This window comes from Tachyglossus aculeatus, chromosome 5 (genome assembly GCF_015852505.1).
Source record: "Tachyglossus aculeatus isolate mTacAcu1 chromosome 5, mTacAcu1.pri, whole genome shotgun sequence".
In the NCBI taxonomy this organism is placed as follows: domain Eukaryota; kingdom Metazoa; phylum Chordata; class Mammalia; order Monotremata; family Tachyglossidae; genus Tachyglossus; species Tachyglossus aculeatus.
The window spans coordinates 43,800,349-43,826,245 of record NC_052070.1 but is presented as its reverse complement, the minus strand read 5'-3'; the positions used below and the strand labels follow the sequence as shown (position 1 = coordinate 43,826,245).

Genomic DNA, 25,897 nt, shown 5'->3' with positions numbered 1-25,897 from the left:
GGAGGATGGGGACGGGGAGGGTCTTGAGGCCAGTGCCGGCTGTGATCGGGGGCCTGGCGCTGGGTGCCTCGTCCACTGGAAGCATCCTCTGGGCCTCGTTGTCCTTTCAGACAAACCAGACGTACCACTGAGTTTCTTGGACGAGAAGGAGCCAGTGGAGCAGAAAGCGAAGAAGCTGTCGGAACCCCAAGTATGTTGGGGAGACTCCTTCCCCCCGGGTACCCCAGGACTGGGCAGTCCAAGGACCCCAAACAATCAATCAATTAGGCACTGGTGTTTATTGGATGCAAACTGAGGCCTAGGTGCTGTGCTAAAGGGCTTGGGAAAGTGCAGCAGTAGCAGGAAACACATTCTGGCCCTCAAGGAGCTGACAATCTAATGCCAACAGACTATTGGCAAACAGTGGGAGCGGGAGGACCAATGGGGATAAAGCGGGCTTGGCCTAAGTGGCAAGAGCATGAGCCTGGGAGTCAGATGGGGCTGGGTTTTAATCCTGGCCCTGCCACTTGTCTGTTGTGTGACCTTGGGCAAGTCATTTCACTTCTCTCAGCCTCAGTTACCTCATCTGTAAAATGGAGTTTAAGACCATGAGCCCCATGTGGGGCAGGGATTGTGTCTGCCCAATTTATTTGTATCCACCCCAGTGCTTAGTACAGTGCCTGGGATATAGGAAGTGCTTAACAAATACCACATTTACTATTAAGCAGGACAAACACAAGGGATGAGGCCACTGAACAAATGACACAAGGTTCAGCTAAGCAATCAAACAAGTGCACTCTTTAAATAAAAATATGCTTATGAATAGGAGTGCTGAAAATAGGCATAAAAAGCAACTAGGGTGGTGTGAATTAATGGGACAACTTTCCTGGGGGAGGCAAGATTTTAGGAAGGCTCCGAAGGTGGGGTGGGAGGCTGCAGTCTGATGGATTGTGGAGAGGAAGGAGTTCCAGGCTAGGAGAGCGCTATGAGGGGAGGAATCAGAGGCACAGAAAGGAGGCGAGTGGGAGAAGAGCCCAAGGTGTGAGCTGAGGGGAGTGTGCAAAGGGAGCTGAGGTGGCTGGAGGAGAGAGCAGGTGGTTGGCCTGAAAGTCATCGGTGGACCTTTATTCCTCCTGACATCCCACCAGCCTCTGTGGCTTATAATAATAATAATAATGGCATTTATTAAGCACTTGCTGTGTGCAACGCACTGTTCTAAGTGCTGGGGAGGTTACAAGGTGATCAGGTTGTCCCATGGGGGGCTCCCAGTCTTAATCCCCATTTTACAGATGAGGTAACTGAGGCCCAGAGAAGTTAAGTGACTTGCCCAAAGTCATGCAGCTGACAATTGGCGGAGCCAGGATTTGTACCCATGACCTCTGACTCCAAAGCCCATGCTCTTTCCACTGAGCCACGATGAGCAGAGGGCAATGGGCCCCCCAGGAGAAAGCACTGTGGCCTAGAGGAAAGAGCATGGTACTGGCAGTCAGAGGACTTGGATTCTAATCCCAGTTCTGCCACTTGTCTGCAGTGTGACCTTGGGGAAGTCATTAACCTCTCTGTGCCTTAGATCTCCTGTTCTCCCTCCTACTTAGACTCTGAGCCCCAATGCGAGACAGGGACTGCATCCAGTCTAATTCATCCAGCGGTTAGAACGGTGTTTGACTCTTAGAAAGTGCCTAACAAATACCAGAAAAAAACCCCAAAATGGCTGGACTCCAGCCCCAGGGTGAGGGGGTGCTGAGGGAGTGGGGAGGACCCTGCCCATCTGTTGGCTCTGCCTCAGACTGAGGGCCTTCTCTCTCTCCACCAGGGACCAGCAGGGGCCGACAGGGCTGAGGGTGAAGAGAAGCAGGTGAGTCCGGAGAGCAAAGAGAAGCCCAGGGAGGAGAAAGTAGAAGAGGGAGAGCCGACTGAGCTCCCCACAGATCAGCCGCTGAAAGGTGAGGGCACGGGTTGGCCCACCCATCCTCTCCAGCTCACCGGCCTGGTCTCTGCAGTCGGGGGTGGGAGAGGTGCTCCTCTCAGTTCCCCTGTCCTGCTGCACTGGAGGCTGTGGGTGAGGATGGGCCATGGCAGCCCCTTTTCTCTGCTGCCCATCTCTGTGCCCTACAGACGAATCCAGGCTGGAGAGAGACCGGGTGTTGGAAAAGAGGGAGCTGCGCACCAGCCTGGGCAAAGGGGAGGAGAGAGACGCCAAGTCAGGTACCAGGTTTGGGGGATAGGACCGGGCAGGTTGGGGGCATCACAGCAGGGGATCATACAGCCATCTCCCTGGCTTAGGGGTCGGGAATCCTGCCTGCTACCTGAATCCCACCCTGGGGCTGGGTAGGGGGGATGTAGGGTAGGGAGGGTAGGGGGGGCTTGATAGGGAGAGCACTTGGAGTTGGTTGGGAGAGCACCAGGAAGGGATGTAGGGAGAGCACGGAAGGGATGGGGAGAGAATTGGGAGGGGAAGATGGGGAGAGCATTGGGAGGAGGTTGGGAGAGCACTGAAAGACGGTGGAGAGAGCACTGGGAGGGGATGATGGGGAAAGCTCTGGAAGGTGAGGGAGAGCACTGAGAAGGTATAGGGTGGGTTGACTCTTGCTCAGAAAGAGCACGGGGTTCTACTCCTAGCTCTGCCACTGACCTGCTGTGTGACCTTAGGCAAGTCACTTAACCTCTCTGAATCTCAGATACTGCATTTGTAAAATGAGTATAAGATCCCTGATCTCCTTCTCTTTTAGACAGTAGCCCTGATTGGGACCGGGACTGTGTCTAATATGATGGTCTTGTATTTACCCCAGCACTTAGCAAAGTGTTTTGCCCCTACCAAGGGCATAACCCCATAGTTAGAGTTAAATGAATTTAAGGCAGATTAGGAGTTAAAGGGTAAGCTGTCTGCACTTGACTTTCCAGACTCTCCACTCTTCTCCTCCTGTTGTGACTCTTTGGCAACGTTTCTCTGAGATTTTGTATCTGGAGGGGCTGGGGGAGAGGCCAGGATGGGGGGCTGGGGTGGTTGGGGAGATGCTGGTCTTTCCAGGAGCCATGGTCTTGGTCACGGGTAGAGTTGGAGAGGCCCAGTTTGGGGCTTCACACTCTTTCTGTGCTTAGTGACTGCTCTCTCCAGGGTTGTCATGGCCTGGTTGACCCCAGAGCCGGTTTTGGGCCTGCGGAGGCCCAGTGTGGGGCCGGAGTTGGTTGGGGGGATGCTCACGCTCACCACTGGAATGCCTTTTCCCTGACGGCAGAGGACCCCACGATGGTGGCAGTGGCGGCGGAGGAGAGGGAGCCGGGGGAAAGCCAGCAGAATGGGGAGAAAGAAGACGATGATGACGAAGTGGGGAAGGATGACAAAAATGGGAAATTCAAGTTCATGTTCAACATTGCTGACGGTGGCTTCACAGGTGAGGGGGCCACTGACCGTGGCTACAAAGGACAGGCGTCCCAGGGACTGGGTCATCCCCAAACCAGGCAATCCCCAGGTTGGGCTGGGCCACCTGGTTGGGCAGCGCCTCCCACCCCCACCCCACCATGTTGATGGTCAGTCAAAGGCCTGAGCCTTGACCCTGCTCAGAAGGGCGGCCCCGGCCTCACCTTCTGGCTTGGGCCCTCAGAGCTGCACACCCTGTGGCAGAACGAGGAGAGAGCAGCCGTCTCCTCGGGCAAGATCTATGACATCTGGCACCGGCGGCATGATTACTGGCTGCTGGCGGGCATCGTGACGTATCCTTCATCCTGCTGCTTTGGGGAGGCCGGGAAAGGGCCTTGGGAGGGTGAGGTGGATGCCGAGGGAGGGTCAGATGCCCTAGGTGTTACCCCATGTGGGACAGGGGGCTGGACCAGTGACCTCTTAAGTGACCCCAGCCTGGGCATATGGGTCTGGGGATGGGTCAGGAAACCTGATGTCCCCCCAGCCCCGCAACCAATCTGCCTTATCCTTAACGAGTGCCCCCCCGGCTGTGTCCAGTCATGGCTATGCCCGCTGGCAGGATATCCAGAACGACCCACGCTACATCATCCTCAATGAACCCTTCAAGTCGGAGATCCACAAGGGGAACTACCTGGAAATGAAAAACAAGTTCCTGGCACGCAGGTTCAAGGTGCGGGGTGGGCTGTGGGGTGGAGGCAGGGCAGGAGTGAGGTGGGCGTGGGGGCAGGCCTACGTATTGCTGTATCCAGGTGAGGAATAAATTCCACCAGTGCTAAGGAGGGAGTGCTGTGGCTTGCTGGTTGAGGCACAACAAAACTTGTCCCCTAGAGCAGCACCGGCAGGGTTGACAGTTGATTACTAGGAGCCTCCGGAATGGCGATGCCATGACACGGGATTGGTAGAGAGAGTTTAGGGATGGAGAAGTAGCATGGCTCATTGGATAGAGCATGGGCCTGGAAGTCAGAAGGGCATGAGTTCTAATCCTGGCTCTGCCACATGTCTGCTGTATGACCTTGGTCAAGTCACTGCACTTCTCTGGGCCTCGGTTACCTCATCTGTAAAATGGGGATTAAGAGTGTGAGCCCTGTGTGGGACAGGGACTGTGCCCAACCTGACTAACTTGAATCTACCCCAGCGCTTAGAAGAGTGCTTGGCACTTAGTAAGCTCTTAACGAGTGCCATAATTATTATTATTATGGAATCATGGACCTTTCGTTTGGTGTCATCCTAGGGGGCTACAGCCTGAAGGAGAAGGGGAACACAGCTGGAAGAGAAGGCAAAAGGAAGAAGGGAGATGAGAAGGCAAAGGGAGAGAAGCGAGGGTAGAGAGGGAGAATTTCTCAGGCATATGACTGCCACCCTTCACCAGTCTGGCCAAGGCCGCTACTGCCCCTGCTGCCACTGCTACCTGAGATTGCTAGGTTGTGCTGACTGTGTCCATGGCTGAACGAGCCCACCCTGAGCCACGTGCCACTGCTGCCACTGGGCTGAAGCAGCCTGGCCCAGAGCCAGCTAGGAGGGAGGCTTGCAACTGGGACCCTCCCACCTGTCCTAGGCAGGACTCCCCTGGCCTCAGCATCATTGCCCACCCAGGGCTTCCCCCCAGGCCAGCCTGGGGGAGAGGATCAGAAGGGGAACAGGGCCAGGAAAGGGAGGGGCTGAAAGTCTAGCCTCCAGGAACCCCTCCAAGGGCCCCATCCCAGCTGACCCAGAGCTGAACTGAGCCAGGGGCTACGGGTTTTGACTTTGGGAGAGACCCACCCTAACCCTCTGGGCTCTGCCCACTTCCCGCTGCCTCTCCCTGCCATCGTCCCCCACCCCCTGCAGCTCTTGGAGCAGGCCCTGGTGATCGAGGAGCAGCTGCGGAGAGCCGCCTATCTGAACATGACCCAGGACCCCAACCACCCAGCCATGGCCCTGAATGCCCGCCTGGCTGAGGTGGAGTGCCTTGCTGAGAGCCACCAGCACCTGTCCAAGGAGTCTCTGGCGGGGAACAAGCCCGCCAATGCCGTCCTGCACAAGGGTGAGCCGGAGGGGGAGGTCTGTGCCGCTTGCGCTGGGGTTGGGGCTGATGAGCCCCCGGTGTGGCCATTTAGAAATTCTGGGCCCAGCCTTGGGGACTTAAGGTTCAGGTTTCTTCTGGGCTGGTCCCTGTAACCCTCTCCCACAGAGGTGGGGCGGGAGGGGGTGAGATTGATCTAACCTCCAGTTCTGTCACTGGCATCTGGTTGACCTTGGACAAGGCTTTTCACTTCTGTTTCCTCACCTTTAAAATGGGCTCAAGATACTGACTCTCCCTGCCCCTTATATTGTAAACTCCTTGCAGGCAGGTATCCCGTCTACCAACTCTGTTATATTGTACTTTACCAAGTGCTTAGTACAGTGCTCTGCACCCTGTGAGCACTCAGTAAATACCATTGATTGATCATACTTTGAGGCCTGGATGTTCCTCCTACCCATCTTACCCCAGAATTTAGTATAGTGCTTGGCACATCATCATCATCATCATCGTAACTGCGGTATTTATTAAGCTTTTACTATGTGCCAAGCACTGTATCAAACACTAGGATGTAAGCTTGTTTTGGTCAGGGAACATATCTGCTAACTCTGTTGAATTGAACTCTCCCAAGTGCTTAGTACAGTGCTGTGCACATAGTAAGTGCTCAATAAATACCATTGATTGATTGATAGGGTAGATACAAGATTATCTGGTCAGGCCAGTCCCTGTCCCACATGCGGCTCACAGTTTAAGCAGGAGGGAGAAACTGAGGCATGGAGAAGTTAAGTGACTTGTCCAAGGTCCCACAGCAGGTGAGTGGTAGAGCCAGGTTTAGGACCCAGTCCTCTGACTCTCAGGCCTGTGCTCTTTCCATTAGACCACACTGCTCAATCATAAATATCTCCATTATTATTATTATTTTGACTCAGGTGTAGCTCAATCTCCAGGGAGCCCGATTCCCCAGACAGCCAAGAAAAGTGCTCAGGCTCTATTGAGTGGCTCACCTTGTGCTCCCTCCCTCTTCGGATAGCCCCCCTCACCCCCTATCAACCCTAGCCCCCTTGCAGCAGGACGGTTGAGGCTGACACTCAAGGAGCTTAGCAGGCTCCAGGCCAGTGAGGGCTCCCAGCCAGAGAGGAGGGGACTCCTGGGACAATGGGAAGGAAAGGAGCCTGCAGCAGCAGGAATCTTTTAGAGCAGCAGAATGGAACAGAGGAGAAAGGATAGTCCATTGCACAGAGCACAGGTCTGAAGGTCAGGAGGTCCTGGTGCTAATCCCAGCTCTGGCACTGGACCGTTTGTGACCTTGGGAGAATCACTTAATCTCTCTGGGCCTCCATGTCCTCATCTGTAAAATGGGGACAGTAGTACATTCTTTTCTCCACCTTCTGGGAAGGACAAAATTGGATAACTGAGGTGAAAGTGCTTTGGAAAAGCAAACACAATACACTCTCGGCGCTCCTCCTAAAATCCAGTTAGAGGAATGCTCTCTGGTTCTGGCCTTGACAATGGTGGGACAGGAAGTCAGCCAGGGACTTGACCCAAACTGTTCCAGAAGGGTTCCATATCCGAAGGAAACAGAAGCTGCAGTTTCCCTGCACTCATGGGTGTGTTTCAATACAGCCTTGGAGATAGTTCTTTTTACCAGTCTGCCCTGTTCTCAGAAAGAGCGCAGTCATGTCAGCAAAATGGTGATGAAGTTTCTGTTCAGAAAGTCTGGCTGAGCCTCCGACCTGAGATTTCAAGGTTGAGAACTGTCCCAGAGGCTGCATAACCAGTGGTTCCAGTGCTGACGGTTGCTCAGTGGCACTTGTACTCTCTCATCCCTGCCGGGACATGAAGTGCAGTGAGCAGGCTGGGAGGCAGCGGGGTGGCATGCTGAGAAGTGCCCATGTGGGCTTGGTGCCCATTAGCCAGCTCCAGACAAGAACTGGGGCTACAACCCAGGTTTCCCCCCATTCCCTGAACAGTGTTGGATTCACCAGCATGGAACAGTCCGTCATGGAGAGCTAAGTGTAGCCTAGGGGATAAAGCACGAGCATGGAAGTCAGAAGGACCTGGATTCTAATCCAGCTCCCCCACTTGTCTGCTGTGTGACCTTGGGCAAATCACTTCTCTATGCCTCAGTTACCTCATCTGTAAAATTTTAAAATGTAATCTGTAAAATGGGGATTACGTCTGTGAGTCCCATGTGGGACATGGACTGTGTTCAAAACTGAATGGCTTGAGTCTATCCTGGCACTTATTACAGTTCCTGTAACACACTAAGTGCTTAAAAATACCATGAAAAACTAATAAGTGAATAAATCAGACAGTACTCGACCAGAATGAGAGGATCTCTTCTCCAACCATTGGGTGGGCACTGCCACTGGCCGCTGGGTGAGTCGGCGAGGGGCCCCGGGCCAGGCTGGTCTCTGGTCTCCCTCCCCTGCAGTCCTGAATCAGCTGGAAGAGCTGCTGAGCGACATGAAGGCCGATGTGACCCGACTGCCATCCATGCTGTCCAGGATCCCACCCGTGGCCGCCCGTCTGCAGATGTCTGAGCGCAGCATCCTGAGCCGTCTGACCAACCGGGCCGGCGACCCCACTGTCCAGCAGGTCAGCGGAAAGGGAGGGGGAGGCCTGAGGGGGCATGTGTGCCCCATCCTGCCCCCAGACAGTTCCTTGGCCCACGGTACCCCGGGCTGCCCATCCTGAGCCCTGTCGGGATGGCCCCTTGCCCCTTCCCCCACTTCCCTATTCCCCGGTCATGGCTGTCTGTCAAATGACTTGTCCGGTTTATCGAGCACCGCTCTGACGCCTGGGAGGGCACGTGCCCTGGGAAAACTTCCCAGAAAGGGGAAGGGAGCAGACCGGGACGAGGGTCGGGAGGGCAGGGCCGCCGAGCAGAGCCGGGTGGTGGAAGGCCAACCTCTGAGCACCAACCTCTTTCCCCAGGGCTCCTTCGGAGCTTCCCCGATGTACAGCAGCAGCAGCAGCAGCAACTTTGGGCCCAATTTCCGTGGCCCTGGCCCCGGCGGGATTGTCAACTACAGCCAGATGCCCCTGGGGCCCTATGTGACGGGTGGGTGGGGGCTCTGGTGGTGGGGCTTCTGGGGGCTGGGATGGGGCCACTCAGGGAAATGGTATTGGGGGGTCCCTGGGGGTGGTGTGATGAAGGCAGGGCTGCTGGTGGTGGAATCTCTGGGGGTGGGGTGGGGGCTCCCGATAGGGGTGGGGCCAATGGGGTGGAATGAAGCAAGGTGGGGTGGGCCACTCAAGGCAAGGGCCTGTGCGGGCGAGGTGAGGAGGGACGCTGCAGGGCCGGTCTGTGTTGGCAGGGCAGTTTGGGGTGAGGCCTCTGGAGGTGGAGTAAGGTGAAATGGGGCGGGGCCTCCTGGTGTGGGCAGGGATGCTCAGGATGGGGTCTCCAGAATGGAGGGAAATGTGGTGGGGTGGGGTCTCTTGATATGGCTGGTGCCAATTGAAGCAGGGCCTCTAGGGATGGAGTGAGATGTGATGGGGTGGGGTGGGCCCTTGTGGCGGTGCTGTGGGGGCAGAGTGAAGGTTGGGGTGGGACCTCCTGGCATGTGTGTGGAGGGTGGGCCGGGGCACTTAAGGAGAGGCAGGGCAGGGCTGCCGACTGGTTGGAGGGGAAGGGTGGTAGGCAAGCCCAGCTTTTCTCTCTTTCCAACAGATATTTAGCCGTTAGCAAGATTTCCCTCTGTTGCAGTTCTCATTCCCAGCTGAGGTAAGGTGACTCTTCCCATCTCCCAGACAACCCGCTGCAGCCTGTAGATCGGTCATTCCAGGGCTCCGTACTGAACTGGGGGAGGGCGGACAGTGGGAGCAGGTGGGTAGCGGAGGCAGGTGACCAGTGATGAGGGGGGTCAGAGGGGTGGGAGGGCAGTGAGGGGGGTCGTCAGCAGGGTGTAAGGTCAATGAGCGGGTGGTTAGTGAGGGGGGCAGCAGAGGGTGGCCATTGGGATGGATGGCCAGGGAGAGAGTGGTCATTGAGGAGGGTGGGCAGTACGGGAGATGGTCAGCAAGAAGGGTAAGCCAGTAGGGCAGATGGACAGTGGAAGGTGGGCAGTGAGGGGGTAGTCAGTGAGGGGGGTGACCGAGGGGTGGTCAGTCAGCAGGGGACAGTCAGTGAAAAGGTGGTCAGAAGGGTGGGTGGCCAGTAGGGCAATTGGTCATTGGGGGGTGGTCAGTGAGGGGGCACTAAGGGGTGGGTGGTCTGTGAGGGGGAGTGTGCTCAGGGTTGGTCTCATCATCCTGGTTGCCCATTTTAGTAGTGGCGGTGAATGCTCTGGTGGCAGTTACCACAAGCCTCCCACCCCTGCACCTCCAGCCCCCTAACCTCGACCCAAGAGAAGCCTCCCCAGGCCCTGGCAGGCTCCGCTCATTATCCCTGGCAGACTGGAAACTCCTCTTTCCAGGATGTCCCCTCCTCCCCAGAACACCTAGTCGGGCCCCTAGTCTGGGTTGGAAGGGTATCATCCACCATGGTAACAATTCTAGCCCTGGATACGGTTTGGGTGGTGGGAGGGCCTGTTGTCCCTTTGCCCACTGCTTTGGCGCCCTCCTACTCCTTGGCTTCTAGCTGCTGTGCTCCGGCCCCTCTGCCGCCCTCTGGCCCCTCTGCCACCCTCCTACTCCTGTGCTTCTTGTTCCTGCCCTCCTGCCCCTGTGCCACTCCACCTGTGCCAGGGAGTGACCTCACTGTAACCCGTCGGTCTCTGTCCCCACAGCCACACCCAACGGTCCACCCTCTGGCCACCCCAGAGAGAAAGTAGCCGACTCCCTGACGGGGCCAGCCTGCAGCTCCAGGAGAAACTTGGTGATGTCATCTACATCAAAGACTAAGCCCCCCACTCCCTGTCCTGCTCTCCTGTGTCCCCACAACTGCCCCCAGCTCCATCCCTGTCTCCTACTCCCCACCCCTGCTTCTGCCCCTGCCCCCAGCCCCCTGCCCTGCCAGCTGCTCAGAAGGGTGGTGGGCCCACATTTTAAGTGTTCTTCAAACAAAGGGGAAACTCTCGCAACTAGGAAACCACGTCACAGACTTCTTTGAAGGGAATTTCATTTCTTTGTACATTTTTTGCACTTTCTTATTGAAGACTTGAAGAGTTTGTCTTGATAACCTTGGATGAATTGCGAAGGATGATCCTGCCCCGGGATACATGTGTTCTGTTCATCTGCAGGGGTTGCATCCACAGTGACCATGGCGGCGGCAGTGGCAGAGGTGGCAGCAGCAGTGGTAGGGCGGCAGTGGCCAGCCACAGTTGTGGAAGCATCAGTGGTGGCAGCGGTGGTAATGGTGGCAGCAGTGGTGGTAGGAGCAGTGGCGGCAACAGTTGTAGTGACGGTGGCGGTGGTGGCCGTGGCAGCAATGGCAGTGGAGGCAGCAGCAGTGGCAGCAGTGGTGACAGTGGCAGGGGCAGGGGCAGTGGCAGTCGTCCTATCCTGGAACGGAGAATCTTTTCTGGGTCACTGCCTCCAGGTCCCCGGGCCCCCCGGCCATCAGGAAAGGGATTCCCCTGCAGCTGCCTCCATCTGCTCCACCTGATCTTCTCTCTTGTGCTGCAGTGGGCGCTTCCAGACTGTCTGCCGCTCCCCGGCAGTCCAGGCTCGGCCGTCCCCACGGGGACCCTGTGGGTATGGTCCGGGAGTAGATGGAGGACAGGAGGGTGAATGGCCTCGGGAGAGGTTGGGCCAGGAAAGCACCCCATCCTTGCTCCTGGAAAACAAATCCCTCCGGCCCCATCTCTCCTCTTTCCTCCCACGGGTCCAGACCTAAGGATGGTTTGACTCCTCTCAGAAGAGTGATGGTATCTCAGTGGTCCCTCTTCCCAGCCCTTCACCCTTCTCCAGCTGTGGAAGGGCTTGGAACCCGCAGTGCCCTGCCACTTCTGCCTTCTTGGGAGCTAATAATACCTATTAAGCACTTACTAGGTGCCAGGAACTGTGCTAAACCCTGAGATACCTGTGTGTACAAGATCATCAGTGTGTAAAAGATCATCAGATTAGACAGTCCCTGGGCTCACAGTCAGAAAGGGAGACTGGAGATCTCCCTCCCACCCCCCACCCCGCCACCTCTTTCACATTGGGGAACTGAGGCCCTGAGAGGGCAAGTGACTTTTCCAAGGTCCTACAGCAGGGTTGTGGCAGAGCTGGGACTAGAGCCCATCCCACCGGTTGAGGCGGAGGGGTGGGAAACTCCACTCTTGGTGCCAGTTGGCCCCCAGAGGCTCTGCAGGCACTCGGACGTGTAAGGGAGGCCAGGGCCGACCCTCCGGGCCCTGAAGTTCTGTTCTCCTCTCTCTAGGAATGTGCCCAACTCACAGGGGAACAGAGCAGGGCCTGAGGACATTGGGAAGAGTTGCCTATTCCTGGTGTTCCCCTCTCACCTCTGTTTTCCCTGCAGTGAGTCCTTTCACCCTCACCTGGGTGAACTATCCTGTTTATGATGCCTCCTTCAGTTGCCTCCTGGCCCCAGGGGCCACCTGCCCAGGCTAGGTTCAGTCTCCCGAACACCCAGCTACTCTGCCAGAGAGTTGGGGTGGGGGTGTCTCTCCCTGTCCACTGAACCCAAGATAGAGCATTCTCCTTTTCTGAAGGCCTCTGAACAATGGGTGAGAGTCTCATCTTTCTGGACCAGCTCATGGGTGGTCCTTTCCGGACCAGGGAACTGGACTGGATGCCCTTCAAGGCCCTGTAAACCTGATAGTTTGGTGATTTTCCAATCTCGCTTCTCAGTGCCTGTCCTCAGAGCGATCCCGCCAATGGCAAAGCTCTTTCCAACAACATGATCTTTCCCCTCCTCTTGGCTATTCCTTCCTCAGCTTGAGAGTGCATCCCCTGCCTCCTCACCTCCTTCCAGGGGGAGAGAGGAGCAGAGGGTCCTGCAGGTTAAGGCCTCAGAATTTGGGGGTCAGGCGGGCTTAGACTGAGTAGGGGAAGGCCCCTAGGCCTGCCTCTATCTAGATACCTACCCAGATGGCTTGGGTGGGGTTTCTGAGAGGCAAAAGAAGGCCTGTGGGGGAAAGGAGAGAATCCCCCTGCCTTGGGATAAGAACTTGGAGGAGAGCTCTACTTTTGACTGGGGCAGTGTCACTTCAGTCACTTGGTTACAGGAATGATAGGACAGTGGCAGGGCCACAAGGCCTCCTGGAAAATGAGTTGAGCCTCACCTGGTTTCAGAGCAGCCAACGCCAAATGAGAACAGGTTGCCTCACCTCCATCCCTTGCCTCTCTTCCCACTCCCTTCTTCTCCCCCTCTCCCCGAGGTTTGACTAAAAGGGAAGGTTTGAAAGATACAGAGATGCAATTTGGGCAAACCAGGCCGATTCCAGGCTCTTGAAGGTGATAAACAAATCCTGATGATGTAAAATTGCCACCTCCAGGTGACAGCAGCCATTTCCAAACCAGAACGGCACCATATGCTTACCAATGTTATGTTCTCAAGGTAGTGCCTCTCTTTAAAGTTCTCTCATCTCTGGCCACCTGCTGTGTCCTCCGCTTGCTGACCATTGTAAACCCGACCTGTCCTCTGCAGTTCCATATTGCTGTTAATGTGGCCCATCCTTTGCTATCCTGTGGCCACCAAATTCCCCCAGAGCCTTGGGGCCAGTCTCCCGCAGGAGGTGATGTGACGGTGGTCTCAGGGTCTGGGAATGATGGAACGTCAAATGCTGTCTCCTTTCTTCAGAACCAGGTGCTGGCCCCCTCTGTGACCCGCTCGGGTGTAACTCGTGGGTGGCCCCCCCGGAGCTGATCCTAGTCTCAAAGTTCTCATGCAGTAGTGCTTTTCCCTAAGGCTAAAGGATCCCAGTTGTGCTTCAGGAAAGCCGATGTTGGCATTTGGGTGTCGGATTAGGGTGTCAGTGGAAGGCAAGGGTGGGGGTGCCCTGTTCCGAAAACAGAGAAGGTTCCTGAAGATATTTCTTTTTTGGTTACATGATGAGTCAATTCATCCTCAGCCCTACAGCAGGGGAGGGAGCTCCGCTGTTGAAGTTCTTTTCGGAACGTGGTTTGATTTCTTCTTTCTGTTGCCGTGGGGCAGAGTTGGAGAGCGGGGAGGTTGGTGAGTGGAGCTAGGGTTTGATTTTTTTCTTGGGCCCCACTGTGAGGATCTGAGTGTCTGAAATGCTGCATTGCTCTAGCACCTTCTGGCTGAGGCGCCCATGTGGCTTTGTGGGAGGAGACGGGAAGACTCTGGGAGGTAAGAGAGGGAGAGACTTGTGCCCTTCCCAGGCAGGAGCAGGGCAGAGAGAGAAATGCTCCTCGTTCTCCCCTCTCTGTCCATGTACCACCCCAGCCCTCAAACTGGAAACCAAAATCTCCCCTTGATGATAACTCTCTGGGGAGTCCGCCCTGGTGTGTCCCCCGCTCCCCGTTTCCCTCTTGGCTGGTCCTCAGCCATGGACAAGAGCTCCCTTCTCCTGTCCCCTACTCTGGGGCCCCTCCTCCCTGTGCCTTGCCCAAGGTGAGGGGTGGTAGACCCCCCAGGGCATGGGGAGAACCCGTTTCATCCAGCTTTGTTCTGTGCACTGGGTGACTTCCTTCCAGTCAGCTTTCAGGTCCAGCTGGCTCAGAACTTGGCTTACGTGTGGCTCTGGAGTCTTGAGTGGTGTTGGGATCGGACACTGAGTCTAGAGGAGAAGGGAGGTGCAGGAGGGAAAGGGCTGAAAGGGGGGTAGGGGTGGGTTGGGATTGGGGGCGGGGGCCCTGCCAGACATCCCCCCTCTATCTTGGGAGAAAACCCACCCCTGAACAAGGAAGGTTTCCACCCGGAGAGCTCTGCTGTCTGATGTGTGTGTTTTGATGAAATTGGTCACCATCGTATTTCTCACATCGAATGTTTACAGACGATTGCGCCTTCAGCCCAAAGTCATTGAGTTCTTGTGTTTTAAAATTTTTTTTAGATTTTTTTTAAAAGACAAAGTATTTTTTTAGGTATGATAACTCGAAAAGGGCGTGTGTGTATCTGTGTTTTGTGCGTTCCAAGCTCATGGCATAGCTATTTGAGACGTGGCCCCTCCTCTCCTCTCTGTCCCCCGCAACCAAGATGAGATGAATTTTCGGCCTACGGCGGTTATGGTCCCTCTGTGGTCATGGGGGTGAAATGGCCAAGCCACAGCCCAGGTGAAGGAAATAGGAGTTTGTCTAGCCAAGCCGATGTACGAGTCTTTCCCAGTGGTCCCAGTATTGAGCAGGGTCACTCTCTAGGGGCATTACCGGAGGCAGTGGGTGTCCAGAAGTTTTTAAAAAGCACCGGAGAGGGAGACGTCGGGCCCGAAGCCAGACTTGTTCTTGGAAAGGGTCAGGGGTTTTGTTGGGCAGTGGCATCTATGCTTTGGCATTTGGGGAATGGCTAGGGAGAAAGCAGGAAGGACCCTGGACCCAGATGATGAGAAGACCAAAGCCCTCATGACCCTCGACTGGCTCTGTTTGTGGCACTCACTGCGTGGTAACTAGACCTTTTTTGTAGGAGGCTTTACAGAGGCTGTAACCAACACAATCACGTTTACTTTGTACTCTGTGTGTATCTGTTTTTGTTTTCTGTGTTTTAATAAATCCCTTGATAAAGGAAGGCCAGCAGTGTTTCTGGGGGCTGTCACTGGGCGAGGGAGGGAAGCAGGCCCCTGCCCTCCCTTGGCTTTGGCTTCTGACACCGAGCCCTGTGGCTCAGAAGCAGCGCCCGTGTTCACGGAGACCTGGGAAAGAGCACATCAACTCTGCAGTGAGGAAGAAAGGCTTTCGGTCCTGAAGATTGCCCCAAAATATTCCATGTGATTTTGTCACGGCATGCTGCGTGAACCAAGATTCCCGGATTGACAACTGGCAAAGGTATGTCTGGTCTGTGCGGCCACCACCATCGAGGGCACCTTATTGGTCTGTGAGGAGTGAGCTGAGATCTCCAGTGAGCGGGTGTGGGAGCTGGCCCACGGGGGCATTGAGTAGCACAATGAGGGCCTCATACCTCTTTGTCGGGCCTAGGACATGCTCTGGCCCAATTCTAGCTTACCTTGCTCTGCCCAACCTTGCCCGCAATCAATCAGTCAACCATATCCATTGAGTGCTCACTGTATGCAGAGCACTGTACTAAGTTCTGGGGAGAGTAAAATACAAAAGAATTAATGGATAGGTTCACTGCCCATAAGGAGCTTACAGTGTAGAGAGGGAGACAAATACTAATATAAAGAAATTATGGATTTATACAGAAGTGCTCTGGAGCTGAACTTCAGGAGGGCAGTCAGCCATCTCAGTCACGCAGTGGCCATCTCCTCTGGTAACAGAGATGCTCAAGTTCTCTCCCACTTTGTTCTCTCTCACCCCTCTTTCCCAATCTGCTTGTGGGGCGACAAGAGCGTTGTCTCATTATCCATCCCCGGGGGTCACCTAGTACCTTTCCCAGCCCAGTCAGTTGTTTGTCTTCTGTGTCCAGTCTGGAGCTGGGTCTCTGTGGGTTTGTATTTAGACACCCAGCCTGTGTGACTTGGCATTGGACCAGGACCAGGTTGTCTTGTGGATTTTGCGCAAAACCGGGCCCAGAGCGGGGTACTCAGGGGGCACAGACTACAGCTTCACTCCCTGGATCTCCCTAGCACTGCGAGAGAGTGGACAGGGTCCCCAGGTCTGAGACAGTTTCTACATTTCCATTCCATGGTTGAGTTGGTCTACACAGACAGGCACAGGAAGTGGATAATTTGACCCTGGCAGAGGAGGAATGAGGTTTCTTGGTGCCAGGATGGCTACCTGTTTTGAGAGAATGCAGTGAGTTTTAGTTCCCTTTCCTTGGTCTTTTCAGATCCAGGGTTGACCAAGAACAGAGTTTGAGGTCCAACTGGGGCCTGGGTGGGAGGGGCAGGTAAGAAACCAACAGGTGGGGATCCAAAGGCAGCCTGGCTAGGTGGCCCGTTTAACCTCAGCCTCGTTGAATACCATACAGCAGCTAGGTGGCCTCTGGGCAGGGTAAAAGTGCCCAGGCTGCAGGTGCGCACTGGGTGGTGTGTCCGCTTCTGCCAAGCCCTCCCCTGCCGCCATCCACCCACCGGCTGGGCTCCAGGGGAGCCGGGACTCTCTGGAAAGCACACAAGGAAGCAGCTCCTGGGTCCAATCCGATTTGGATTTTATTGTCATTCCGCAAATACAAGAGGTGTCGCTCAGTCTGAGTCTTCAGAGGGAAGCACAATGCATGTAGCAGTTTGGGCCTTGAGTGGTTACACAGTTAGGCTGGGGTGGCTCATGATCATAAAAAAAAATGGAAAGGGGGAAACATGTCATCCTGGATGGAGCCCGAGACTGGAGCCAAGGCTTCTCTGTCTCTGGTCTCACCCTGCAGTTTGGCTGGAGAGCAATGTTTTGGATGATCAATGTGGCCTGTGGACAAGGGGTTACACTGGTGATGAGCCGCAGTAGGTGGCCAGCCCCAGACCAGCCCCCCACCCATCCACTCGAGCCCTCCATCCCCCAACTCTGTAGGCTGGATGGACAGGCAGACAGGTTGGTCTGCCCCTGGGGAGGCTGGGATGGGAGAGGCCAGAAGGGGTCTGAGTCAAGGCGCGGGGTGGAGGCCTACTCTGGCCAAGAGAGTAGGGAAATGGGGAGGTTGTTTCTGGAATGAGTAGCCCCGTGGACCTCGTCCAGCTGCTGGGTCCTGGATCGCTTGGTGGTCTGGGTGGTCCTCCCTGAATCAGGGCATCATTCATTCATTCAATCGTATTTATTGAGCACTTACTGTGTGCAGAGCACTGTACTAAGTGCTTGGGAAGTACAAGTTGGCAACAACTTAAGGGGTGTCCCTAGTGCCCAGTCCCACTTTCCCATGCCAGCCCAGCGCCACTGTGACCTGGCTCAATTCCTCCGTCGAGAGAAACTCCCCCTGACACCTCTGCTCCCCCTGCCCACCTCTGCACTCTCGGGTGCCAGCTTTTCCTGTTTCTAATTCTGGCCTGCAGGCATTGGGCTTTCACTGAGACGGGGAAAAGGCTTCTGGTTCCTACAGCCAACCTCTCACCTTCCCCAGCTGGCGGGCCAGCTCTCTCTGGGAACTGCGGGAGGGAGGAGGGGTCGGCCCACCTGAAGTAGCAGTGGCCACCGGCGACTGAATCTCCAAGGTCTTTTTTCAGGGGGTCCAGCTGGGGCTAGGCATCTGTGCATGGCTGTTCTGTGCCAGGGGCAGGAGGCTGGAGCGGAAGTGAACCCAATTCTGGACCAGGCTTGGAACCCGGAGGGTGGCAAGCTGGTGGCAGGGTGAGACTGGTAAGCATGCGAGAGGGGAAAGCCCAGTAATGGGGAGTGGCACTTCCTGAAGGAGATGGCCGGTATGTTAAGTGCCCAACGCTGAGATGACTATTTTGTATCTACCCCAGCACTCAGCACAGTGCTTGGCTCCTATTAAAAGCTTAACAAATGCCATTAAGACCAAACAGAATCCTATCCCTGGGTAGATACAGTTTTCCTGTTAGGCGACAGGGCTTGGAGGAGGGGGAAGGTCAGAGATGGCCTGAGCCACTTAGCGAGGTGGGCGAATCCTGTCCTTCCCTCAACTTCTGCCAAGCTCTGGACTGAAACCCAGGTCGCGGGCAGATCCTCCGTCTCCATGCTGGCTGAAGGTGGGTGTGCAGGGTAGTGTTTCGGTCTCCATAGTCCTCTTTTGCTGTGGGATAGATGGCAGCTCGAGGGAGCTATGATCTTCCTGTAAAAGCTGCTTCTGGTGGGCTCTGATTCAGGGGCCAGAAACTGGGTGGAAATTCTCCCTGAATTGTTTCTGCTTGCGCCTTGGCTGGGTTTCTGAGACTCTGTGGCAGTCGCAACCCTGATTATTTACGCTGCTTTAAAAGACACTCCTTTCCCCCCGCATCCCCAGCCTGCCCCCAGCCGCTGCTCCGCAAGGGCCAGGCCCCCAACCCGTCAAGGCCCCCAACCTTTTCTGTGGTCAACCTGGGCCTTCAGGGAGATGCTGGCAGCTTCTGAGAACGCTGCAAGCAGCCACCACTGTTCAACTCAAGGTAAGGGTCCAGGATGGGAGAAGGGCAGGGGTCCCTGTTGCCAAGGTGCCCTCCCAGGTGAGTCAATGATGTTGCATGGGAGGGAGACCTCCATGGGACTGTCAGTTTATTGTTGTATTGTACTTTCCCAAGTAGTTAGTACAGTGGTCCGCATACAGTAAGTGCTTAATAAATACGATTGAATGAATGCTAGCCCTGGCTCTGGATGATGGAGGGCGGGAGATCCCATGGGAACAGCCAGGACTCTGGAGGAGGGAGGAGGACCCCATGGGGAATGCCCTGGTTCTGGAAGGTGACCGGGAGAGCCCGAGGACTCTGGAGGATGGAAGGAAATCCCATAGGGACAGCCCCGGCTCAAGAAGATGGAGTGGGATCCACAGGGGGACAGCCCTGGCTCTGGAAGATGGAGAGACCCTGCAGGGACAGCTTAGGCTCTGGGAGCTGTGTCTCCTCTCTGGGCTAGGAGGTGAGGCCTTCCTTTTCCAGAAATGGAAAGCCTCCACATCAAACAGAAGCTCTTTACCATCAGCTTTAAAGCAGTCAATCATCTTGCCCCCTTCTACATCACCTTGCTACTCTCCTACTACAACCCAGCCTGCACACTTTTGCTTCTCTAATGCCAACCTTCTCAATGTACCTCAATCTCGTCCATCTTGCCATGACCCCTCACCCACATCCTGCTCTGGCCTGGAATGCCCTCCCTCTTCATCTCCAACAATTACTCTCTCTTCCTTCAAAGCCTTTTTGAAGGCACATCTCCTCCAAGAGGCCTTCCCTTCCCTTCTAGACTGTGGGCTCATTGTGGATGGGAAGTGTCTGTTTTTTGTTGTACTCTCCCAAGTGCTTAGTACAGTGCTCTGCACACAGTAAGCGCTCAATAAATAATGATTGAAGGAATGAATGGGCTGACAAGAGTGGATGGGATTGAAGGGTCGTGATGGGGTCAGTGAGGTAAAGGACAGGAGTAACAACTTAATCCAGAGATAACCAGAGGAGATGCCTGAATTGTCCTTGGGTCATTGAGAGAGAAAAAGCCCGGGACATTATCACTCCTCCCTCAGCTTTATATAGCATTTAAGTATATATCTGTAATTTATTTATAATAATGTCTGTCTCCCCCGAGACTGAAAGCTTGCTTTGGGCAGCGAGCATCTCTACCAATTCTATTATATTGTACTCGCCCAAGTGCTTAGTACAGTGCTCTGCACAAAGTGCTCGATAAATGTGGTTGACAATACGATTGACTAAGCCCTCCTTCTACTTCCCCATCACCTTGACCTGCTCCCTTTTTATTAATCCTCCCACTCAGCCTATCCATAGCACCTATGTACATTATCTGTAATTTTATTCATTTATATTAATGTCTGTCTCCTCTGGAATGTGATCTTGTTGTTGTTGTCTCATATTGTACTCTCCCAAGCACTTAGTACAATGCTCTGCAGACAGTAAGTGCTCAAATAAAACTGACTGGCCTTCCCGAGTTCGTCCGACTGCAAAGACCCAGGGGACGGATCCAGGGCAGAGGCGGTTCTGGTGAGTGAGCGCTGAGAGCAGGAATGGGGTCAGTGTTGTCACCTTGCCCGGGCTAGCAGCCCACCCCAAGATGCCCCAGTCCGGGGAGAGATGGGAGGGGCCGGGGCAAGGGGTGCCAGCCCCAGCCACCAAATGGGCCTGCTGGGTAGACTTCTGAGAGGGAGGCTGAGACCCGGCTGTCTGGCTGGGCGAATCCGTGGGTGGGGCCCGTGGGCTTGTTTAACAGTTGGGATCTCCTTCATCACCAAACCTTGGCCTCAAAATGCTGCTCCTGCTCCCTGAGGTCCTTGGGCTCCCCCTGGGAGAGGCACAGCAAATCAACTCACGGCAACTGGGTCCCAGGGGGCAGGAGTCAGTGTGGGATCCTGGAGGAAAAGGCAGAAGGCCGAATAATCCAAACCCTGGCCATGAGTTCATGTCCACTCGGGCAAAGCAGCGATTGCTCCTTGCTGAGCCCGGTGTGAGGAAACTGAGCTGGGCTGAGGATTTCTGGCTAGTCCCACCACTCTTGCAAAGCCCAGGGAGAAGCTGGAACTGCCGGGGCTCATGCGGGTGGAAATCAGGTGGAGAATCCAAAGTGTCAGCCACCCTGGGGCTTTCTCACTGCACACTGTCAGGCTGATGCTTGCCAAGGAAGGCCGTCCGCCGAACCCACAGCAAGAGAGGGTGCCACTGACCCCAGGTATTTCTGGGTCAGCTGAAATGCTGTCATTCCTGTGGGCTTTTGGATGTGTTGCCTTTGCCACCTGAACCGACTCCCCACCACGCTTTGCCTTGCCAGGTTGCCCTTGGGAAGCTTCCCACCCACGCTGAGAAGCGTGGTGGTGACGGTGGGGCGGGGAGGAGAGCTCACTGCTGCCCTTTGTCTCAAGATGGCAGAGAGTGGGAGGGTAGCAATGTGACCTAGTAAAAAAGAGCATGGGCCTGGGAGTCAGATGACCTGGGTTCAAATCCTGCTTCTGCCACTCACCTGCTATTTGATCATGGGCAAGTCACTTTTCTGTACCTCAGTTACCTCATCTGTGATATGGGGATTAAATCCTCTTCCCTCTAATTTAGATGGTGAACCCCTTGTGAGACAGGGACTGTGTCCTACCTGATTGTCTTGTATCTACCCCAGCACTAAGTACAGTGTCTGGCAGCTAGTAAACGCATAACAAGAACCATAAAATAAAAAAAAGGCTGCCGTCCTAGAGGATAGTAATGATAATGATGATCCCTTGAGGTTAGAGGGCGCATTTATTTTCCAAAGCGCTTTCACATCGCTGATCTCATATGTCCCGTAATGCAGACGGGGGTCCAAAGCAGATTCAGATTTGCTTTCTACCAAGCATTCCCAGAAAGGAGTTGATGCAGATGCCCCCGTGGGGCCGGACCCGCCACGAGGGGTTGGGGGGTGCTTGAGAATCGGAGTGCAGAGGCCTGGGGTCCAGAGCCCAATCTGTCCTAAGGATGAGTCGGTGCTGACTTTATATCTGAAGCTCGAGGTCAGGCCACGGGTAGGGCATGCCGGTGCCCCCTGCCCCTCTAGGAGTTGCCCCATCTTTCCTGCGAGGCGTCCACCCTGCCCAGGGAAGGGGTCCAGGTAGGGGTTGGGAGGAGGGTGATGGCGTGGCAGCAGCCAGTGGCTTGACGGGCCCAGCCCGGAAGCCCAGACTGTGGAACAGAAGGGCCAGGCATAATGGGTGCAGGGGCAGGGGTGCTCTGGACTCAGCTGCTTTGAGCCAAGGCCTCCTTACCTCCTCACACTGAGGGGCCCTGGGGCACCGGAAGCTACAATCCCAGGTTGCTTTGTCACAAAACCAATATAAGCAGTGAGCTTTTCCTGAAAGGATAGACCCTGGCCCTGACCGGAGGATGCTGACCGTTTCCATTCTGGATCTTGACTTCTGGGAATTACTTCCAAAGAGGAAAAACCTCGGTCTTCTGTTCCAGAAGGCTGAGCGAAAGGCCTGGGGCTGGTTGGGAGCCCTTCCTAAGCTGTAAGTCATCTTGCAAACAAAATAAACTTCATTACAGTAAGCAGCACAGGTTGTCTTGCAGCAACTTTTTAAAACAACATCCTTAGAACATCTTGACAAGTTGTAGTCTTGGACGCCAACCACACTCTTGACTTTGCTTCAGTTTGGCTTAAGCGAGTGGACAGGAGACTGGGTGTGAGGCAGTAACCGTCCGGTGGTCTGCCTGGGGAATTAGGATCTGTAGTCCTTTTTGCTGTAAGGTTTATTGCCCAAAATACTATCGATCTCGTGGACGATGGAAGACGACAACTTTGGCAGGACCTGTGGGTGCAGAGGAAACGTACAGTCAGAACACTGCAAAATTCTCCCCCTCTCGGGGCCCTGGCCCCTGGGATGGATCCAAAATGATCCGGAGCAGCTGGAGACCTGGATTGGCCTGTTTGGGGGATGATATGATGGGGAAGGAAGTTGAGGTAGGTCCGGGTTGCATGATGAGGCTTGCTGCTCGCGCCAGAGCCTCTAACTGGGCAGAAGCTCTGACTCCCTTTGCCCTTTCCTATGGTGGGGCATCCAGGAGGGCATGTGGCTCAGTCAGATCAACGGGCACCTAGGAGAAGCCACATCCGGTCCAGTAATGGAGTAAGCTGGAACGTCTGGTTAACTAACCAGAAGCTACTCAAAGACCCCATGGGGCACACTCACACGGTGGCAAATGAGAAACTTTCGGGAGAGGCTCTGTTGTCCATCAGAGAACTCCATTTATAGCCAAAACCTGCCCAGGTGGGGCAAACCTAACACATCAACTTTTCGCAGACCAAGCTGATGTTTTTGGAGTCACAAACCAGCAATCCATCCCCTCAGCCCCCACCGACCCCCAACCAAGGAACCCTGAAGTCCTATCTCCCTGATTGCCAGGTTGCATCTCCCACCCCACCACCCTGACCCTTACTTCCTCGCTGAGAAAACCGAAGACTCCAAAGTCTCACTAGACTGTAAGCTCCTTTAAGGCAGGGATCAAGTCTATGTACTCTATTGTCCTCTCCCAAGTGCTTAGTAGCATGCTCTGCTTGGAGTAAGTGCTCATTAAATCTCATTGATTGACTACTAAATTGACTGTGATCCTGGAGGGGAACACAGGGAAAGATGCTTCTTTACAACTTCATTTTCACCAGGACTACAGTTATCTCACTCTCTCAGGGTCGCACCTGGAGAATTTCCAGTACTCTACCAGTCTCGACTACAGGAGGGAGAGTCAAGCAGAGGCATACCTATTCCATTCCTAGCTTGGGCAGTGGCTAGTGAGTGGAAGGCAATCTGTTACAAGTCAAAACTCACCTGTGCTGGGCAGGAGCGGCATGGGAAAGACGAGGGCAGAGGCTTGTTTACTGTGTGGAAGGAGGAAACGGTAAACCACTTCCGTATTTTTACCAAGAAAACTCGATGGATATGCTATCAGAATGATTGCATATAGAAGTGGGGCGTTCTGGGTGAGACGTGTCCATGGCATCACTATGGGTCGGACATGACTTTCATTCATTCATTCATTCAATCATATTTATTGAGTGCTTACTGTGTGCACAGCACTGTACTAAGCCTTGGGAAGTACAAGTTGGCAACATATAGAGACGGTTCCTACCCAACAACGGGCTCACAGTCTAAGACACCCACAACGTCAGTTATCTACTAGAGGAGAGGGAGATAAACATGACCAAAAAGATAATAATGATGGTATTTGTTAAGCGCTATGTGCAAAGCACTGTTCTAAGCACTGGGGGGATACAAGGTGATCAGGTTGTCCCACGTGAGGCTCACAGTCGTAATCCCCATTTTACAGATGAGGTAACTGAGGCACAGAGAAGTTAAGTGACTTGCCCAAAGTCACACAGCTGACAACTGGCAGAGCAGGGATTTGAACCCATGACCTCTGACTCCAAAGCCTGTGCTCTTTCCACTGAGCCACACTGCTTCTCTAAGATGAAGATGAATATCGCCCTCTGCAACTCTGCAGATGAGCTGTAATTAGCATGCTAACATATCTACCATCTCTGTGTGGATGATTCCCCAATCTACCTCTCCATCCCTGACTTCTCCCCTTCTCTGCTGTCTCGTATTACTACCTCCTGCCTTCAGGACATCTCTATTTGGATGTTCTGCTGACACCTTAAATTTAACTTGTCTTAAACAGAACTCATCTTTCCCACAAACCCTGCCCTTCCCTAGATTTTCCCACCACTGTAGACAACACCACCACCCTCCCTGTTTCACAAGCCCGTAACCTTGGCATTATCCTCAACTCATCTCTCTCATTCAACCTACATATTCTATCAGTCATAAAACTGTATCAGTTCTACCTTCACAGCATCTCTAGAACTCACCCTTTCAGTTCAATCCAAACTGCTGCTACTGCTATTATTTCGTTGATCCAAACACTCATAGCCTACCCTATTGTATCAGCCTTCTTCCTGCCCTCCCTGCCTCCTGTCTCTCCCCAACCCAGTCCTTACTTCATTCTGCTGTCTAGATCGTTTTTCTCAAAAAAATCTCAGCCTATCTCTCCGCTTCTCAAAAGCCTCCAGTGGTTGCCCATCCATCTCCACCTCGAACAGAAATTCCTTACCATTGACTTTAAGGAACTCAATCAGAATGCCCCCTCCTATCTTGCCCTGCTGATCTCCTACTACAAACCAGCCTGCACACTTCATTCCTCTAACACCAAACTTCTCACTGTACCTCGATCGCCTATCTTGCTTGCCCTTGTCCACATCCTACCTCTGGCCTGAAACCCCCTACTTCTTTATATCCTACGGACCACCATTCTCCCTACCTTCAAAAACTGTCCTAAAACCCCATCTCCTCCAAGAGGCCTTCCCTGAATAAGCCCTCATTTCCCCCACTCAACCTCCCTTCTTTAGTACCTAAGCATTTCATATTCACCCCACCCTCTATGCACTTGATATTGCCCCACGGCACTTATGTATATATTCTTATATTCTTCCATTTTCCCTATTTGTAATTTATTTCCTAATATTTGTCTTTCCCGTCTAGACCGTAAGCGCCTTGTGGGCAGGATCATGTCTACCAACTCTACTGTATTGAACTCTCCCACGCACTTAGTACATTGAGTAGTACAGCACACAGTAAGTGCTCAATAAATACCACCAATAGACTGATTGATAAGAGCAGGCCAGGTTCCCAAGGACTCAATATAGAGACTCCCTGGCCAGTCAAGAACCTAACTGAGGCCCAGGGAATCTCCCAGAACCCTTTGCACAAAGTAGTGCAGCTGATCAACAAACACTGGGGCAAAGAGCTGAACCCTTCTTGGAATGAACCCAAATTTTCTCTGTTGTGCTGTGAATCAACTTTGTGCTCCAAACACTGCACTAAGCGCTTTTTTTAGTCTTGCCTTATGCCTTCAAAGCCATCTCCAACCCATAGCAACTCCATGGACACATCTCTCCCGGAATGCCCCATCTCCATCTGCAAACGTTCTGGTAACATCCATAGAGTTTTCTTGGTAAAAATATGGAAGTGGTTTACCATTGCCTTCTTCGGCACGGTAAACTTGAATTTCCGCCCTTGTCTCTCTCCCATGCTGCTGCTGCCCAGCACAGGTGAGTTTTGACTTTAAGGAGATTGCCTTCCATTCGCTAGCCACTGCCCAAGCTAGGAATGGAATGGGCATGCCTCTACTTGACTCTCCCTCCTTTAGCCGAGACTGGTAGAGTACTGGAAACTCTCCAGGTGCCATCCTGAGAGGGGACTAAGTGTTTGGGAGAATATGATAAGCAATGGGGATTTGGGATTTTTTTTTAAACCACCTGGGAGGAAGCCACTTTGCTGTGGAGGACGGCTGTGGGGCTGGCGGAGCCCAGCTGACAGGGGTTTAAGCACCATACCTGTATTGCTCCGATATTCTCCATTAGCTGGTCTGCATTGGAAGCTCCCAGTAGTACCGAGCTGACACCCTCATTCCTCAGACACCAGGCTGGAGGGACACAGAGGGAAT

General features: G+C 54.1%; 2 protein-coding genes and 2 non-coding genes across 13 annotated transcripts in view; 2 read left to right on the top strand and 2 right to left on the bottom strand.

Annotated features, from left to right (window-relative positions):
- Positions 1-11,382, top strand: part of CHD5 (chromodomain helicase DNA binding protein 5) — a 101,989-nt gene extending 90,607 nt beyond the window's left edge. Inside the window, exons 32-42 of the mRNA XM_038746888.1 lie at positions 111-190; positions 1,793-1,922; positions 2,095-2,184; positions 3,216-3,371; positions 3,582-3,690; positions 3,935-4,067; positions 5,225-5,420; positions 7,831-7,994; positions 8,334-8,460; positions 9,073-9,126; positions 10,130-11,382. Coding sequence (XP_038602816.1) covers positions 111-190; positions 1,793-1,922; positions 2,095-2,184; positions 3,216-3,371; positions 3,582-3,690; positions 3,935-4,067; positions 5,225-5,420; positions 7,831-7,994; positions 8,334-8,460; positions 9,073-9,080 — 1,193 coding nt within the window. The 3' untranslated portion in view covers positions 9,081-9,126; positions 10,130-11,382. The remainder of the gene's footprint in view (positions 1-110; positions 191-1,792; positions 1,923-2,094; positions 2,185-3,215; positions 3,372-3,581; positions 3,691-3,934; positions 4,068-5,224; positions 5,421-7,830; positions 7,995-8,333; positions 8,461-9,072; positions 9,127-10,129) is intronic.
- Positions 11,383-21,147: 9,765 nt separating this feature from the next.
- Positions 21,148-25,897, bottom strand: part of KCNAB2 (potassium voltage-gated channel subfamily A regulatory beta subunit 2) — a 109,214-nt gene continuing 104,464 nt past the window's right edge. For all 10 annotated transcript variants that reach the window (XM_038746674.1, XM_038746677.1, XM_038746678.1 and 7 more), the window contains 2 exons: positions 25,788-25,876; positions 21,148-22,209 (listed from right to left, as the gene is read on the bottom strand). In XM_038746674.1, coding sequence (XP_038602602.1) covers positions 22,120-22,209; positions 25,788-25,876 — 179 coding nt within the window. In that variant the 3' untranslated portion in view covers positions 21,148-22,119. The remainder of the gene's footprint in view (positions 22,210-25,787; positions 25,877-25,897) is intronic.
- Positions 23,076-23,213, top strand: LOC119928995. Its single transcript, XR_005451139.1, has one exon. It is a non-coding gene; the product is annotated as a small nucleolar RNA SNORA7 (small nucleolar RNA).
- LOC119929107 lies at positions 25,513-25,650 on the bottom strand. The gene has a single exon (XR_005451247.1). It is a non-coding gene; the product is annotated as a small nucleolar RNA SNORA7 (small nucleolar RNA).